The sequence below is a fragment of the Lathyrus oleraceus genome, chromosome 6 (assembly GCF_024323335.1).
Source record: "Lathyrus oleraceus cultivar Zhongwan6 chromosome 6, CAAS_Psat_ZW6_1.0, whole genome shotgun sequence".
In the NCBI taxonomy this organism is placed as follows: domain Eukaryota; kingdom Viridiplantae; phylum Streptophyta; class Magnoliopsida; order Fabales; family Fabaceae; genus Lathyrus; species Lathyrus oleraceus.
The window spans coordinates 300,077,421-300,095,053 of record NC_066584.1 but is presented as its reverse complement, the minus strand read 5'-3'; the positions used below and the strand labels follow the sequence as shown (position 1 = coordinate 300,095,053).

The window sequence follows — 17,633 nt, the reverse complement described above, 5'->3', positions numbered from 1 at the left end:
CTCAGCAAGCTCATCCATACGGCGAGTGGTCTCGTGGGCTTCATCGTGCAACGAGAATTGATCATACTGATAATCTTCAGTAACGAGGCGCCCGTTAATCTGAATTCCTTGATTCACATTGTACCTTCTGCCAATACCATTTCCAGCATTTCCCGTGTTGCCAACATTACCCGGGTTCCCATCAGCATTTGCGTTACCCGCGTTACCAGTGCTCACAGGGTTATCAGTGTTCCCAGGGTTACCAGGGTTCCCCTCAGCATTTGGTATCTCTACCTCTGGATCGGGCCTCGGTTGCTCAACCAATTCCCTCAGCTTTTCAGTCATCAATGTCATGAACTGATCCATCCTTTCACGCATATCCGCCAGCTCTTTCTGTACCTGGTCCATCGCTAGTTGCGGACGATTTTCCTTTGTCGGGTACCTGTGGACTCGCTTGGGACCAATAATGCCTGAAATAGGGAACAAACATTAGACACTGCGGTGACACCTGTAAAACAAGCAAGGGTTAGTATGCATGGTATGCGATGCACTGCTTATTCAATTTCAAAGCACCCCTATTCTCAATTCCGGTTTGACCTTCCAGAATAACGTGTACAACTGCAATCGAACGTGCAAATAACAATACCGAAATAATCAAAGAGGATGAAACATCCGAAAGGTGTCATAGTCAAAATACAAGCTGTTCTGAGAGCGACGAACAAAGAAATGAGAACCCATCAACAAGCCTGATGGTGAACTCTATAAAAACAAAAGGAGTCAAACACCTAGCCCAAACGAGTCTTCCCGAACTTTCTTAAGAAGCGCCTCTGTAACCGGGTCATTAGGGTGTTCTGTAAGGCCTTGAATCAACAAATTCCTCGTCTTGACCGCTTCTTCCAATTTCTTTTACTTGTCTTGTTCTTTTGTTCTCTTGACCCCCGCTCGAATCTTTAGTTCGACGATCTCTTGTTCAGCCAATCGAAGTGCTTCATGCTGCTCGTTCTCCTTACTCTTCAACTGCTCATTTTCTGCTCTGATTTCTATCTCAACCTGTCTTCGGCGACCAGACAATTCTTCCCACCTTTGCTGGCGCTCAATAAGCCTATATTCAGCTCTTCCTAACTGCTCCTTAGCAACCTTGCAAGCTTTCTTCAGTATATCCTCACCTGAACAGACTTTACGGATGTAATCAGCATCTTCAGCAATCCTCTCATTGCTTTGTTTTTGAAGCTCATTCAATCTTTGAACTTCTCTCTCAGCTTCTTTCTTAGCGCACAAAGTTTTTCTGAGGCCTTCACTCAGCTTCGCATTCAACTTATCGGCTTTTCCCTTTTCTTGCTTCAAACTGTTGTACTCAACCATGTTGACAGACTCAACAATAACCGGATCAGATGGTTCTCCCATAGAGAAAGGTAGAAGAGTAATCCGAGCTCTTTCATGTAACCAACTATCATACTGGGAAGAAGAGATGTTGTTACATTTTCCATAGACAGTAACACCTTTAGTCTGAATATTCCTCCAAGCTCCAGCAGCTTGCTTAACCAGTTCTAGATTATCTTGCACTGGGAAGTAGAAAGATTCCACCAGATCTTGATCCTTAGGAACGTGAGTCAAGGCATACCCTAATTGTCGTCTCAAAAGAATTGGGTTATAGTTGATACAACCCTTCATACCCAACAATGGTACATTAGGGTACTTCCCACAGCTAAACACAAAATCGCCACTTTTGGTATTCTGATTACACCATCTGATGTCTTTAGCAGTCAAGACAACCAACCTTCTAGCCCAATTCCTGGCTTGATGCGGATTCCGAAAAGTATCGTCATTTGGCAAGTGCCCCACGAGCCACTTATGGAACAATGGAGCGCAACACCTGACCAATCTCCCTCGTCTCTTCTCATTCTTATTATGCACCGAAAAATAGAAATCACCAAGAAGGGTGGGAACCGGGTTCTTTAGCAGAAAGATATGAATAGCACTCATACTTACGAACTTCGGTTCATCGGCGAATAGCATAATACCATAGACACTCAATGCTAACAGAGCACACACAGCCTCCCAATTGCCTTGAGCAGCACACTCTTCGGCTTTGTCTACCACAAAATCCAGATGAAAACCAGACAGACCTCCCTTAGAAGAGAGATTTTCCTTCACAACAAACACTTCCAGATGAAGAGCCTTAACAATATCCTTATGCTCTAGTGGAGGTATATCAGAGTTGAAAGGGACACAATGCTGTAGAGGAACACCCAAGATCATAGCATACTCTTCCAATAAAGGAGCCAACTAGAAATCCTGAAAAGTGAAGCAACGCAACTGAGGATCATAAAACTGCAAGCAAGTATGTATCAGACTCCTCTGAGAAGCATCCAAGTCTTCAACCATAGGCAAGATGTTGCCATAAGTATCCCGGAATAAACCCACATGTTCAGGAGTAATCAAAGCTTTTATCTGACGCAATGGGCCAATCTTGGTATCGAAGAAATGATAGGTCACATTACTCTTCCTGGGAGCCTCCAAAATAAGCACAGATCAGCCAAACCAAATCGAGAAAGGGAATACCCTGCAAATGAATAAGCATGAGATGTTGGATGCAAATATGCAAATGATGTTATGCAATGCAAAGGACATGTGACTGGTTTCAGCCATAAACTGAACCATGAGCTGTTCTCTGTGAAGAAGTCCTCGAATCCACAAATAAAACCAGTGTCAGAAGTTCGGATCCAAGAAAAAGAACCATGATGATCAGGTACCAGGTATCAGATATCAGGGTATGATGAGGTCAAGGGTTCCTGCACACCTGTAAACAACCCACCCAGCTCACATGCGGAGGCTAAAGGGTAGATACATTGACATCACAGACTCTCAGGCCGGATAGTAATAATACGTCCACCGTTTCCGGTTTGGCATTACCACTATAAGAGGAGTGTCTCAGCCAAGTTCCCATGAAAGTAAGGTAAAGATCATCCTAAAGGCCATCCAGACTTAACAACTCTCCCAGATAGCTCTAGCACTGTAAGAGATCCACAACACAGAATTCTCTAGAAAGATCCACATCTGAATTGTGTTTTCATATTCCAACATCGGACCGAGACGGAACGTGAGGGTATATGAAACCACGCTAATCCTAAGTGCACTCAGGCCTATGTATTGGGGCCTATCTCACTCAGAACATCCCACTCCCACAAACAAACAAACAAACCAACAGAGCCAACAGACACGACAATGATATGTACACAAGTGCTGAAAAATAATTAACTGTATAAAAGAATAAACACCCAACAAACAAGCAACCTACAAAGGCTAGGAGGGACTCGCTTAAGGAAACATGTCCCCAACAGAGTCGCCAGCTGTCGCAACCTGCGAAAAAAAACAACCGATGAGAAAGAGATGACAGAAGAGTCGCCACCGTGCGTTATTTATCCCAACGGATGGAAAGGAAACGCTCGAAGTAAACCCGGAAAAAAGAAAGGAAAAGACAAGGTCTCGCAACCAAATCTTGGGTTCGGGAGTCGATTATGCGAAGGGAAGGTATTAGCACCCCTACGCATCCGTAGTACTCTACGGGATCCACTCTTGTTGTTCTCCTCTAAAGGGTGTGGGTTTATCTAATGTACTATTTACTAAAAGAGGGGTCAAAAGAAAATGACTCGCATGGATGTCGCATCCACTGCATACGTATCTCACCTGAATATGAGAATCAGAGTCTTCGTAGCTCGGCTACCTATGGGTTAAAGAGATGTGTGCTCGCTAAGACATCGCGTCTTATGCCTACGTATCTCATCTGGAATGAGAATCAGAGCAAGCCGTAGTTCGGCTAACTACGGGTTAAGGGTTGTGTTTTTGGGTGAACGACGTTACTACGCAATCTACCGGATGCTCGACCTTTGGAGACTTACTCGCCTGTAGTAGAAGGAGTTAACGTGTTTTTAGAAGAAGAAAAATCAATGAGTTTGTTTGTGTTTTAGGGATGCTCATGCAAAAAGGCAGTCCTAGACGAAGGAACCGCGCTACCTTAATGGTCATGCAAACGGGAGACTATACGAAGCCTAGCATCCTATGGGGAGACGATCACACCATACAAAAAAAACATGCATAAAGTAAACATGCCAACCAGGGGATCAAACACACATGGGTAGGGCTTTAGTCAAGAGGGGTCATATCAACCTCGACAAACAAGCCATGGAAAGGTAATCAAATGGGCTCTTAACCACTGACATTGAACGCCAGGGTGAGCAGATCAAAAGGGTGATGAGGATAAGACCTCATAGCTCTTAACCCTGGACAGGGTGAGCTCGTGACAAGGCGTGGGGGTTCAGAAAGATGGAACCCTCTCCACTGACTAACCAGACAAAAGATCCCGGGCTTTTGTTCTGAAGCATCGACACGTAGTGCAAGCATAAAGAACGACACACTGAATGACGGGGGATTGACTACTAATCCCTTTTATCCGTCAATTGCCTCTGCATGGAGGTCTTCAACACTGGTGCCTCTTCTTGGAGGTCTTTGGGCACAAAAGTAAACAAACAAAAGAAAACATTGCCTCCTATTAAGGTCTTCAAGCTAAGAAAATGGTAAAATGCGGGAAAAATAAAGGGATCAAGAGATCTACCGCACGGATAAAGATCCGAAGCAACAACAACTAAGGAAATAAGAAACCCAGAGATCTCTCAAGCTGGTACCATCAAGGAAAGCAAGTCAATACAGGTAATCGGAATAAACCTCCAGATGGTGTCCCACAAATAAAGTGGAATACCAAGCAAGCTATCCTTTCAGAGTCATGTGAGCCCTCACAAAAACTCAACAAACAGGTTAGAGAAACAAGATGGAATCAGGAGAAAACAATGCCATGACAAACACAAAACAGATTAGGGCAAACATAGAAGCAACTGCTGTCGCGATCGCCGCTGCTTCGCTTAGCGAAGCTTCGCTACAGGCTCGCCTAGCGATGGTGCTAGCGAACGCTTGCGGGTTTTGGGTTCTTCATGGATAGCAGTACGATCTCGGAAACCCCAAACCCCGTGGTCTCCATTTCAGAAATTAAATGATTAAACATTCAAGTCATTGTTTTACATATTCATGCATATCTACCCGTGGGCAAAACCTCACGATAATACCTCATACATTCAGAGTATTCAAATTAAAAGCATAAAGTAATGGGAATAGGGCAAACCTGATCGGAGAGATCGAATGAAATTGAATTGCACGGTTGGGTTTGCAGAGCGATCTTAGGGTTTGTATGAGGCAGAATAGGTTCTTTGCAAATGAGTTCCCTTCAGTCCCTGGAGGTTGCTCTGAATCCTGTCAGCCATGTTCTTTCTCTCTCTGATAATAGGAAATCCCCCTTTGGCTCAGTGAAATTCTGAATTTATAACCTGATTTTCGTGACTTTGTGGGCTCAAATGAGAGAGGCCCAAGTCCAAGATTTTCTGTTATTTTCTGAAAACGCGTGAGCTTCGCCTAGCGAAGGATTTGCTCGCCTAGCGAGCATGATAGTTCAGTTCGCTTAGCGAACCATGCTGCTCGCCTAGCGAGCATGACAACTCAGGAACAAATTTTTGCTCCTTCAATATTAGCATTTTGAATGATGAATAGACCCCATTCAAACCTGTTGGAAGTAACTCAAGTTTTTCCCTTGTGTTGACTGATCACCTGGGTAGAACCCACAAAGTGTCTTGGATGATGTTCAAGCTTCTTGGATCTGATCCTGATTGACATGATGAAATGCAATATGAAATGCTAAATGACCTAAAAATGCATGCATGAATGAGGGGGGCAAATTTAGGGGTGTTACAGCGTCACATAACTAAAATCTTCCCAGTCGTTGCTAGGGATTTTCACTATCTTTTACATAAGAAACTTATCCCCAAGGAAGTCATATTCCCTCTCATATTTCTTCTTGACCTTTTGTCATGAAGCTTTTCTCTTTGTTTTCCAGTTGAAGAGATATTTATGTTACACACCATCACATACATTGCATATCATACACATCATGACATAACCATCATACAGCTGACCCATGTCCTCCCCACATAATACCATAAACTATCCTCAACAGATGATTTCATATCAAATTTATTTTCCATCCCATGAACAACCTTCACAAATACCCATCACTCCATATCACATTCATTTCATTCCCAGTAGGGTGAATTTTTGGATATTTTTATTTATTTAATCCTCTCTTACCTTGGATGTGTGGATGCCGTTGCTATCTAAACATTCAGGTCCGAGAAGATTAAATAGGGGCAGCTGTCATACCCCAAAATTTACCCTACCCCGATACAATTTTCATCTGATCCATGACCCTACTGCACATGCATACATTCATTATTTAAAAAAAAATTAAAAAATTAAAATTAAAAAAAATTAAAAAATTAAAAAATTAAAAAATTGGGTAACCGGTTACCCTAATCAGGGTAACCGATTACCCAAACCAGAAACTGCTTTTTTGGCCATTTTGGAACTGTGTAACTGGTTACCCTAATCAGGGTAACTGATTACACCTGCGTAGACAGCAAAAAGGGCTCTGTTTTTTTTTTTACCAAAAGGACCTTTTCTTTCACCCACTTCAACCCCTTTGCTTCCCCTATAAATAGAGAACTATCCCCACTCATTTTTCAAGCTTGAAAGCCACAAAACCTCTGTCCAAATCACATTCAAGCTCCCTCTTTTCAACCTAAACCCTAACTCACCCAAACACTCTTTTCTCCTTTGAACCACCCAACCACCATGTAAAAAATCCACCATTTCCACACAACAAAAACAGTAGCAAACTTGTTTCACTTACATAATCATTCACCACCACCACATAAACATATGACTTCCCTCCCTTCCTTTATCTACCATAACAACAATAGCCACTCTCTTCCAAGCTTTTTGCTTCATTCTCAAACCCAAACACAACAACAACCTAGTTTTGACACCACAATCTTGGTAATATTTTGGACTCAAACTCCTTGATATTTTTGGTTTTGTTTTGTGTTTGAAAATGAATTTTTACTCTTGGGTTGTATTTTGAGAGAGTTTTGAGTCAACTTTGAGACAGGTGATTTTTGTTGGGTTTACACCCTTTTGGGGATTTTTTGCTCTTACTACTTTTTATCCACCATTTTCAATCAAACTTTGTTTCTTGTTATCATTTATATTTATTGGTTGATGAGATCTATTAAATCATGGCTATGGTTGTATAGAGTTGATAAAACCTTCAATGTTTCAAACCTATTAATGATTGATCAATAAATCCTTCATGATACTTTGAGGCATTGATAGGTTGCCTCTATTTCAACCATGTTTGGGTCATTTGATACATAGATGAAACCATTTCCTTTGCATTGTTTCTTGTTATCATTTAATATTTATTGTTGACTTGTTGTTACATTTATTTGGTTGATGAGTTCTATTAGATCATGACCATGATTGTTTAGAGTGGATTAAATCTTCAATATTTCAAACCTATTAATGATTGATCAATAGATCATTCATGATACTTTGAGGCATTGATAGATTGCCTTTATTTCAACCATATTTGGGTCATTTGATACATAGATGAAACCATTCTCTTTACATTAACTTGTTATTCTATTTGCTTATTGTTATTCTACTAACCACTAACCATTAACTACTAACTTCTAACATTTATATTATTGCACTTTACTTCCTTGCAATTTATTTTATTGTTCATTTACATTCAAGTACTCATTATCATCATCATTGTACAAACTCATCATGCATGTTTATTTACTTGTTATTTATTTTATTGTCGTCATACATCGAAAATAACAAAGACATGATAAAATGATAAAGACCAAAAATATTCACTCCACTCTTAATCAACTTGGACTTAGAGGATTTCATCTTAGGACCTTTGCTTGGAGGCCTTTTCATTACTTTTTGTGATACTTTGTAAACACTTGGATTTTCATCCGTTACTTACATGCATGTTGTAAGAATGGCATCATGACACCACCTTAGGGGGACATGTTTGTAAGACCATTATCCTTTGTTTAGCTTAGGTCACTTTTGCACATAAAAGGCTTTCTCTTGGGCTACCTTATAATGAGACTCTTTAATTTCTTGTTGGTTACTTTGCGTTCATGTTGCATAATCCAAATTTCACAATCAAAATAAAACAAACCCTTGATTCAACGTCAAACGGCATTTTTACAATCAAATTTAAAACACTTAATAATTACGATTATTATTGTGCGCCACGAGCCTTAAGTGGTGGAGAATGAGTGAGAATAGAGCATTCCTACCCTTACTCTGATTATTTTGGACGCAAGACGCTTGACTTGTTGTCTAGAATAATCACCTCCGCCCATAGACTTTAGTATAAAATAATCACAAACATTCTTTCATAAAACCCCTATTCAAGGTAAAAACAATACAAATCATCAAACTCCTTTTTGTGCCTTAGGGCATCATCCTGAAAACCCTTTTCTCAAAGGTAAAACCAACCAACACACAAACATTTTCTACTCCAAACTACGGAGCTCTGATTCCTCATCCCCGAATTAGTGATACGTAGGCACAAGGGCCACAATCCTTGGCGAGCACTATAATAACAAAAACATCCCCTTCTTTTCACACATTCTTTTGAAAATAAAACAATAATGGATAAATCCCATGTATGTAAAATAACCCAAATGGTTCCCATGGAGTACCATGGACGTAAGGGGTGCTAATACCTTCCCCTTACGTAACCGACTTCCGAACCCAAATCTCGGTTACGAGACCGAATCCTTATTCTCTTTTAGCGCTTCCCGTGCGTGTCTCTTTTCCGAGGGTTTTATCGACTATTCCCCCTCTCCTCTCCGATAGAGGTAAATTAAATAAAATTCGCTGACGACTCTTCTGACTTTGCCTCTCTTTGGCATTCTCTTTAGTCCCGGTTTCGTTATCGTGAAATCCCGATAGTGACATATATATATATATATATATATATAATATATATATATAATAATATTATATATATATATAATATATCGTCCATAACACTTCACCTCGAGGAAACATCGTCGAAGAGGTCGCGTCAAGTAGGACTAGCAATGTCGTCTCGGAGCCATGTGGGGCGAATAATGTGGAAGTTCCTCGATCAAGAGATCAATATAGAAGTAGAATTATTTGAATTCAAAATGGTTTTGAAAATGGTTGATGGTGGGATGGTTGTGAGTAATGCGTGCAAAGGTAACTTTTTACACTATATTTTCTTCTCGTGATTGTGACAAGTTGGCTTTGGTTTTGCAGTGCTAAAAGTGGCGGTTTTCGATGGTTATGTTTTGCAAGTTGTTGGAAGCTGCAGGTGAGTAAGGGAATGTGTATGAATGTATTGAAAAGTGATAATTTGTTATAGTAGTCCCTTTATTGAGATGTTAAACCGTATTTTTTCAAAGAGGGATGATGAAATGTTTGTTGAGCCAAAATGTACATGGATTTCAACCTTGTTATTTTCTTTCTTTCAACTTTGTTATTTTCATTCTTTTTTGTTTGAACCTCAAGTCGGAGATGATGAGAGAGTAAGGGAGTTGAATGGATAGTTTGTGAATGTTTGTGTGGTGTGGGTTTTTGTGTGTGTTGTGTGTTTATTTCATATGGTTATTAGAGGAAAGGTATGTGTCTTATGAGAGAAGTTTGAGTGTAGTGAAGGAAATATGAAGAAAGAAAGGTGAAGTATCAGCCTTTGATGCATTAAAATGGAGGAATGAGCTTTTAGTTGGTTATGGAAGTAGGGAAATAGTTATATGAAGAAACGGTATAAGGATAAAAAAATATTCCTATTTTCCTTCTAATTTAGTTTTCCATCAATACAAAGAGAAAGGTTAAAGTGTATGTTCCATGGAAAAAAAGCAGGTTTGCGTTCTTTTATTTTTGAGTTTTTTAGATCTCATTTCATGATTGGGAGAGAGAGTCATCAATGTTGGATAAAAGGCGTTGTTTTGATCTTTTCTTGGATCCCTCTCATTTTCAGCAACTTTAGTATTTATATGGTGTCAAACTGGTGTTACTTAAATTTAAAAATCCAAAAATGTCCTCCTAAACTATTATTTAGTGACATAATAAATTAAAACAAATTAAACTAAATAAAATTGACCGTCTTAAAATAAACACAATAAAATCGAAAGAAAACTACAGTTAATCCTATTTAATTATTTAGAACATTTTGACAAAAAAAGGACTCAAAATGAATAAAAATTAGATGCAAAAAATGCTCGAAAAATTAAATTGATTGCACCAAAATGATCAGCGCGGAATAAACTTCTGGAAAACAGACAGGTTTAGATCAAATTTTGAAGTAAAAAATGTCCGATTAAAAAGGTTCATGATGATCAAAATGTGACTGAAAAAGGAGTTAGAAAAATAAAACGAGCACGCCAAGTTAAACTACGCGAATCGTGGGTTAGTAAAATTGGCGTCTGCAAGCTTGATTTGGAGATTTATCTTCGCTAATTTCACGTACATTTGAAAATCAGTTTAACCGGTCTGTCTGTAGATCTGAAAATTTATTGTATTGATGTTTTAGGCATTATGCGACATGAAATGCATGTTATGCTAGGCAGATGATGTTAAAGTTATGATTAATGTAGCGATTTGATGATTCAGGGTTAAAATTAGGGCATGACACCAAGACTACGCCAACACTGAATTTCAAAGGGTTGGGGTCTGACTTCCTTATCCCATCAACGAAACATCTTGCACTGACAAGTTAAAGTACTACCACTTTCATAGGAGTCACAACCATAACATTAACAATTGTGTCCAATTGAAGGATACCATCGAAAGACAGATTAAGAAGGGTCGGTTGTCCAAGTATGTCAAAGGGGGCAAAAGAGATAGGTAGGAATCAACTAAAGGTAAAGTCCCCCTCGAAGACTGGGAAAGTAAGGAAGCCATTAAAGAAAAGCGGTCACACGTTGTCTTCATCACTAGAGTTGCACCTTGTAACACCCGAGGTCGAAGAGGGTGGAGAGTGGTTACATGTAACACCCGAGGGAGAGGGAGTGATTGTCGGTGCACGAGGCACGACAGTGAGAAATCCTAGTAGCTTCTAGGGAAAAACCAAATTCACATCAAAATGAGAGGGATCCTGAGGTTGTGCAAGTATGGGACTGCATGTTTGAAGGAAGGCTTATAAGGATTAATTAGTTATACCTATACCAACAAGATGCATCTTCTTTTCGATAGCCTAATAAATAATAACTCCATAGTTAAGTGTCCTTGACTTGGAGTAGTATTGGGATGGGTGACCTTCTGGGAAGTTCCACAGAAAGTGTGTGAGTAAGGACAAAGCATGCTGAAAAGACTTGTGTTAGTTTGTGGGGTCAGTCGGTAATTTTGAAAGCAGTCTGGGGCATTATACACCTCATGAACCCCCCTCCTCTAAAGGGCAGATGAAGAGAAAGATCATTGAGATGATAGTTGTCTATAGAAAGGATGTGAGCATGTCGACAAAGGTTCCCGGTCAACTCATGTTAGGGTTCCATGACTTAAAGAAAGTCATAGGTATCCCAACGAGATTTTTCCCCTGGTGATCACTACCATAGTAGGGCGGTTTGATGTATCTAGAATCCTCATCGATGGTGGCATCTTATGTGTTACTATATAGTCAGAGTTTTTTGGGAAGATAAGACTCGATTGGGGCATCTTATGGTTGTATGAAGGTTCTGACCTCAAGGCGTTCAGTGGGACCACCACCCGTCCATAGGAATAGGTGGAGATGATTGTATTTGTAGTTAATGGGAAGGATATTCGGGCAGTCAATTCATAATTCCTCGCCAACCCCTGTAGGAGCATCTACAATTGTATCATGAGAAGACCTTTTGCAGCCATGCTAGACGTCATAGTCTCTTAAATGTACCTAAAGATGAAGTATTGCAATCTCTGAGGATAACCGACCACCATCAACACCGTCCTAGAGGGATAAAAAAGAATCTACCAAGCCCTTCAAAAAGATCAATGAGAAGTCATGGTCATGGAGATCAATAAATATTCCCTCACCAGACAGCTCAGCAGTGTAAGACCCCAATTTTGGCCCTAAGATCCCTCATGGCCCACATCATATCATAACATGGCCTCAAGAATCATTGCATACCCTAGCTGCCCTATTAGTGGGTGAGATACCTTGTGAGTGTGGTTCTTGATCACCAAGCATGTATCGCATTTGTATATCATTGCTTTTCATATGTTTACTAACCAAAAGTACAAAAATATTATCATCTAACCTTGTTGCTTGCAGCTGAAGCAATCATCAGTCAATCAGTCAAATCAGGCCTTGAGCAATAGATGGTGGCCATTCTTGAAGAATTTGGACACCATGATCATTCATAAAGAGTTCATATAACTTGTGATATCATTTGGAACCAAGATCCCATGTGAAAGAGGCTTGGAATTCATCAGAACATGGCCCAGTCAAGAAAAGTCAACTGTGGTCAACTGTGCATTTAATCAGGGATTGGAAGGTGTGAGATGGTTAGAAAGATCTCTTTCCTGTCCGTATAAGTCTCATTTGACATTTCAAAGGTCAAGGTTGGAGGATTTGAAGTCAGACAAAAAGTTTCCAAAAATGGAAATGACCTGTAATTCTCACCTGCCCAAAATGGAAAGTTTTTCTCCCAAATATTACGTGTCCAAGAAAGCTTCAAATGGAATTTTGTCCAACATGAAAGTTGAAGATCTTGTCCTCACCATTCCAAAAAGTCCAAGAACTTGAAAATCCCATGTGTGGTTTGCAAGATATGGTCAGATCAATTTCAAAAATGACCCGTAATCAGGAGGCCATAACTTCCACATGGATTGTCCAAATTGGATGTTCTTTATATGCACAAACTCCATTTGACATGTAATTTCATGGTGCATAATTGGATTTCTTCAAAAGTGGTCAATGCAAAAGGTCAAATTTCAACTGGACTGTTAAATGAACCAGGGGCAAAATTGTCCAACTTGTGAAATAATTGGAATTTTTGGATGGGGATTTTTGCAACACCTCACAAATGGCATTTGAAACTTGTTGGAATATTCATAACATGCCAAGGCTTCATGGTTTGGAAATTAGCTTTTGAAATGACCTTGAAAAATGGACAAAGTACCATCACATAGTGAAATTGAGAAGTATGAAGAATTTGGACATGAGACTAATTCCATTAGCTTCCAAATGATATTTATGGTTTGCTTGAGGTGATAAACTACTGTTCCATTGATCAAAACCATCCAAGGGTAAAAAAGCCAAAATGCTTAAATGAGCTTCATTTGCTAATCACTAATTTTTTGCTAATCTTGATTATGAGTGGGATTAAGCAACCATATATAAGTCTAATTATAACTGTTTTCTGGGGGGACTAATCACACTTCACAAATCCAACAGAAAAATCTCAAGAAATTCTTCCATTTTCTCTCACTTTTTTACACATAGCATATTCACATTTTTCCATTGTTCACCAACAATTCTTCAAGTTTCGTGCTATCTCTTGGTGAATCTCTCACTTGCAGGTGTTGATTGAGATCTGTTTACACTGATTGAAGCCAAAATCCGCCGAAATTTACACTGTCCAAGCTTGCTTCAAGGAAGAATAGTTGGAGATTTCCAAGAATTGGAGCTGCTTCGAGCTAGGATCTTGGTTCCATCATCTTCTCCACGCTTCAACACGTATCTGTTTCCACTCATTGAGGCCTTACACGCACCGATTCCGGCACTGCACGTCAAGAAGGTTAGGATCCGATTTCTACCAAACTCAAAATTATTGTGTGGTTATTGTAGAGCATGATGTGTAGAGTACGCAGCACTTTGTAGAATTGAAAACCGTTAAGATTAGAGAGAGCAATCGTGAATTTACACTTTGATGTGGAATCTTCCTCCGCTCGATCTGTGATGTATGATAGGAATTAGGAGATTTCATTGGCATATTGTTGTTGTACGTGGAATAACGATTCCAACGGTATACGGTTTGTTGGATTTGGTGAAGAAAAGTTCGAAACCGTTATTGCCATTGAAGAACATGAGTTGTGCGAAGAAGATGAGCATTTCCTGGAAATTCCGCGTTTGATTCACTGCCAGGCTTTGCAATTTTCAATTCTTGTTTGGCGCCGAGCTTGACCAATGGGAAGCCGCCACGCCGTTTAGTTAAACGGCTGCGTTTTGGCACTGGCTATAGATTTCACGTTACTGTCATTTGCTGTAACAGTAAAACAATTCCATAATTAATCCACTGTACCACTAATCCATTTAATTCATAAAATCTTAAATAAATATTCAATAATTATTTCAAAACTTCAAAAAAATCATAGATTAATCAATATTCATCCAAATAATTTGGGACTTTTTTTGATAATCTCCATTTTTAATCTACTTTTTTTAGATACAAAAAGTAAAATTGTGCTTGGTAGAAATTTTGATTGGCATAGGGATGTTCATAATGTGTGCAATATTCATGTGTTTTGCTATTTTTATCATAAAATGACCATGCCTTATCCAAATGAATTGAAATTCTAGAGTATGATTCTTGACCCTCTCCTGGAATTTTTGACATATGATTTGTAATTTTTGGACCTCTGGTTTGTTAGATGTGATTAATTCTTTTTGAGTGTGACAATATGTGTCACACTTTGATATGCTGAGTTTATGAATTATTTTTCCATGCTTCCATTAGGCCTATGGTTCTGATTTTTTGCATGAGATACCTTTGACATGTTAATTTTCAACATGAATTTTTGTGGATTTTAATAATCCATTTTCTAATTGATTAGGATTTTTGTTTGCTGCTTAGCATTTTTAGGGCCTTGCTTGTGTAACATTTTTTCCTATGTTGCCAAATCCTCATCCCTAACCCTATGAATATGAAATTTGGTGGAGTAGTTCCTGACATGTATAGATTTCATTTGGCTTTGGTCCCATTAATTTCCCATTTAATATCACTGTTTACCATTTGATTGAAGTTAGTTTACATTTTGTGACCTAGTTTAGGATGATTTTTGCATGCCTTAACATGTTGATTTTATTGACATAGCTCCACTAGTCCAAATGGCATGAAAATTGACATGTAGCTTGTTGAATGTCCTCTGATTAGGATATAATTTTTGTGGAATTTTCTATGCTGTTTTGATATTTTTTTGGATGTAATCATTCTGTTTGTCTATATGTGATTCAACATTGCTTACTTTGCCTTAATTTGTGCATAAATTGAAATTAGTGCATAGTTTGGATATGAGCCCAATTGGGATCCCTTTGTAATTGAAATATCTTGGTTTTGAGCATGATTTACTTGCTGTTTTAGGATTTTTCCATCCTTTGGACCCTAGGCTTGGCCTAGTGGTCTTGTTACTTATGTTTGAGCTTGACTTTGACTTTTCAGGTTAAAAAGCTAATGCCTTAAGGAGGTTGATGCATAATTGAGTTGAAATCATTTGACCAATTGTTTGTTTTGTAGGGCTTGGTTCACTTGATCTTTGTGCTATGCACATGTTGCACATTGTTGTTTGATTGTACATTGGTTGATTCTTATTGTTGTTGTTTGTTTATGTTGGGATGCTGATCATTTTTGACTGATTCCAGGTACCCTTAGTTGCTCAGTTCTCTTAAGAACTTGCATTGCTTTGCTTATAAGCAATTGGCATTGAGGTATAGAACCTTCTTCTTCATGTAGTCTGGAGACCCGGCCCGTTTTTTGGCCGGGCAAACTGTCTGAAGTCCTCCTTAAGAGGCATTGCTTGTGTGTGTTTATATTTGTCCCAAGCAGGAAAAGTCCTCATTTTGAGGCAATTAGTGGATCAAAGAGATAAGTAGCCTATCTCCCACTATTCTGTGAGTCTTCTCCTTGCTCCCATTACATGGTTGTAGCATTGAGATCCAAACCCAAGATCTATCGAGTCCAATTGGGGAAAGAGTTCCATCTTTCTGAACTCCCCCACATTCTTATATTTACATGCTCTCTCGGACCTGAGATAGAAGCAATGAGGCACACCCCTCATATCCTTTCATCTGCTTCACCTTAGCCCCTCAATGGCAAGGTTAAGAGCGACGCTTACCTCTTACAGTGGACTTTCATAGTCAAACCCTTTTGCTTGAGCCTCATTGAATGGTTATAGCGTGTGCTACTTGAATTTATGTGATTGATTACTTGATTCATTTATGCATGATTACTTGATTTGCCATTGTGCATTTACTATCATTGATTGTCGTTGTGCATTTATCATCTTTGTTTGCCATCAGTGCATGATCATTTCTTTTGTCCTTGTGACATTGATGTTTTCCCATTGAGGACAATTGTAAGTCCATATTGATTGGATTTTGTTCCTATGACATGGAAGAGATAGAGTGTAAGACCTCACTGGTCACTCATATCTTTTTTGCTCTTTGTTTGAGCATTGTTGTTGTATGTGAGGATTCATTGTAAGTCCCTGTGATGTGGCATTTGTATTCCTAGGATCATACTGTGGAGGTTAACATAAGTCCAGATAGATTGGCAGTTGACTTCCCTGTCTTGTTTTTTGTTTTATTCTGATGGAGATTAGTGTAAGTCCATAGAGTGGCTTCTGATATCCTTACTTGTTTTAGGAGACAGGTATAAGACCATTGAGTGGCATCCAGTATCCGCTTTTATTTACTTTCATCTGTTACCATGTTCATATTATTGCTCATTTGTAGCCTATTCCTAAGGACCCACTTGAATCATCTTCTATATGATTTCAAGAGGTGGACCCTTCTAAGAAGTTTTACATTCACTCCACCATTCCATTCATCCCATTGTGTCCTAAACTTTTCACACATGTTTAAAAACTTGAAATAAGTGTTGTGCAAACGTTCTCACTCTTTTCAAATTAGAAACTTGGACCTTAAGTCCATGATTTTCCAAACTTCATTTTTGTAAATACTTCTTTGAATTGACTTTAATCATACTTTGACCCCATTTTGTAAATAATCCAAATAACTTCACCCATTCAAATGATTTTGTGGCTTTGTCCATGTTTGTTAAGTTTTCATACATTAGCTATAGGTTTGATTTACCCTAGTTGGTTGATATTAATCTCACCTATTTGTCCTTAGTTGATTGAATTGTAAGTCTTCCTTGCTTATTATAGGGTTAACCCCTCTCTAGCAAGTTGAAGCTTTTCTCACATGGTGGACTTGTTGTTATACAAGGTTGAGTTTTCTCCCGTGGGTAACGTAAGACCTTAGAGCTTGTGTTTTAAAATTGAATCCACTAACTTTTGGAAGTTTTTAGCCGAACTACGGCGTTTTGATCCTTACCTTTGATGGAAGGTACGTAGGCAACGGGTTCATCCGTTCGAACACAAAAATAACTAACTTGTATATTCTTTTCTCATCATCCCAATCATGTTTGCACAATACTTATGTCATGACAAATAATAATTTTCAAACAACAAAGTGTGAAAAGGGCTCCCTAGGAGTACCTAGGACGCATTGGGTGCCTAACACCTTCCCTTTGCGTAATTTACCCCTTACCCCGATCTCTGATCTTTTCATTGGTTTTCTACGAGTAAAACTTCTTAGGCTTTTGTTCGCTTTTTAGCCAGTCCTTAGGATAAATAAAAGTGCGGTGGCGACTCTATGTTCATGGTATGCTTTGCTTATGATTTAATCGATAGATCATATAGTAACGAACACACCGCTACAGAAAAGTGGCGACTCTGCTGGGGATGAC

The 17,633-nt window shown here is 39.0% G+C and overlaps 1 protein-coding gene across 1 annotated transcript; it reads right to left on the bottom strand.

Annotated features, from left to right (window-relative positions):
* Nucleotides 1-885: 885 nt before the first annotated feature.
* On the bottom strand, nt 886-2,238 carry LOC127095308 (uncharacterized). Its single transcript, XM_051034017.1, has one exon. The coding sequence runs from the start codon at nt 2,236-2,238 to the stop codon at nt 886-888; it is 1,353 nt and encodes a 450-aa protein (XP_050889974.1).
* Nucleotides 2,239-17,633: the final 15,395 nt, after the last annotated feature.

What these genes read in the sequence shown, in the direction of transcription:
- LOC127095308 (XM_051034017.1), bottom strand. Translation starts at nt 2,238, where the DNA reads ATGATCTTGGGTGTTCCTCTACAGCATTGTGTCCCTTTCAACTCTGAT.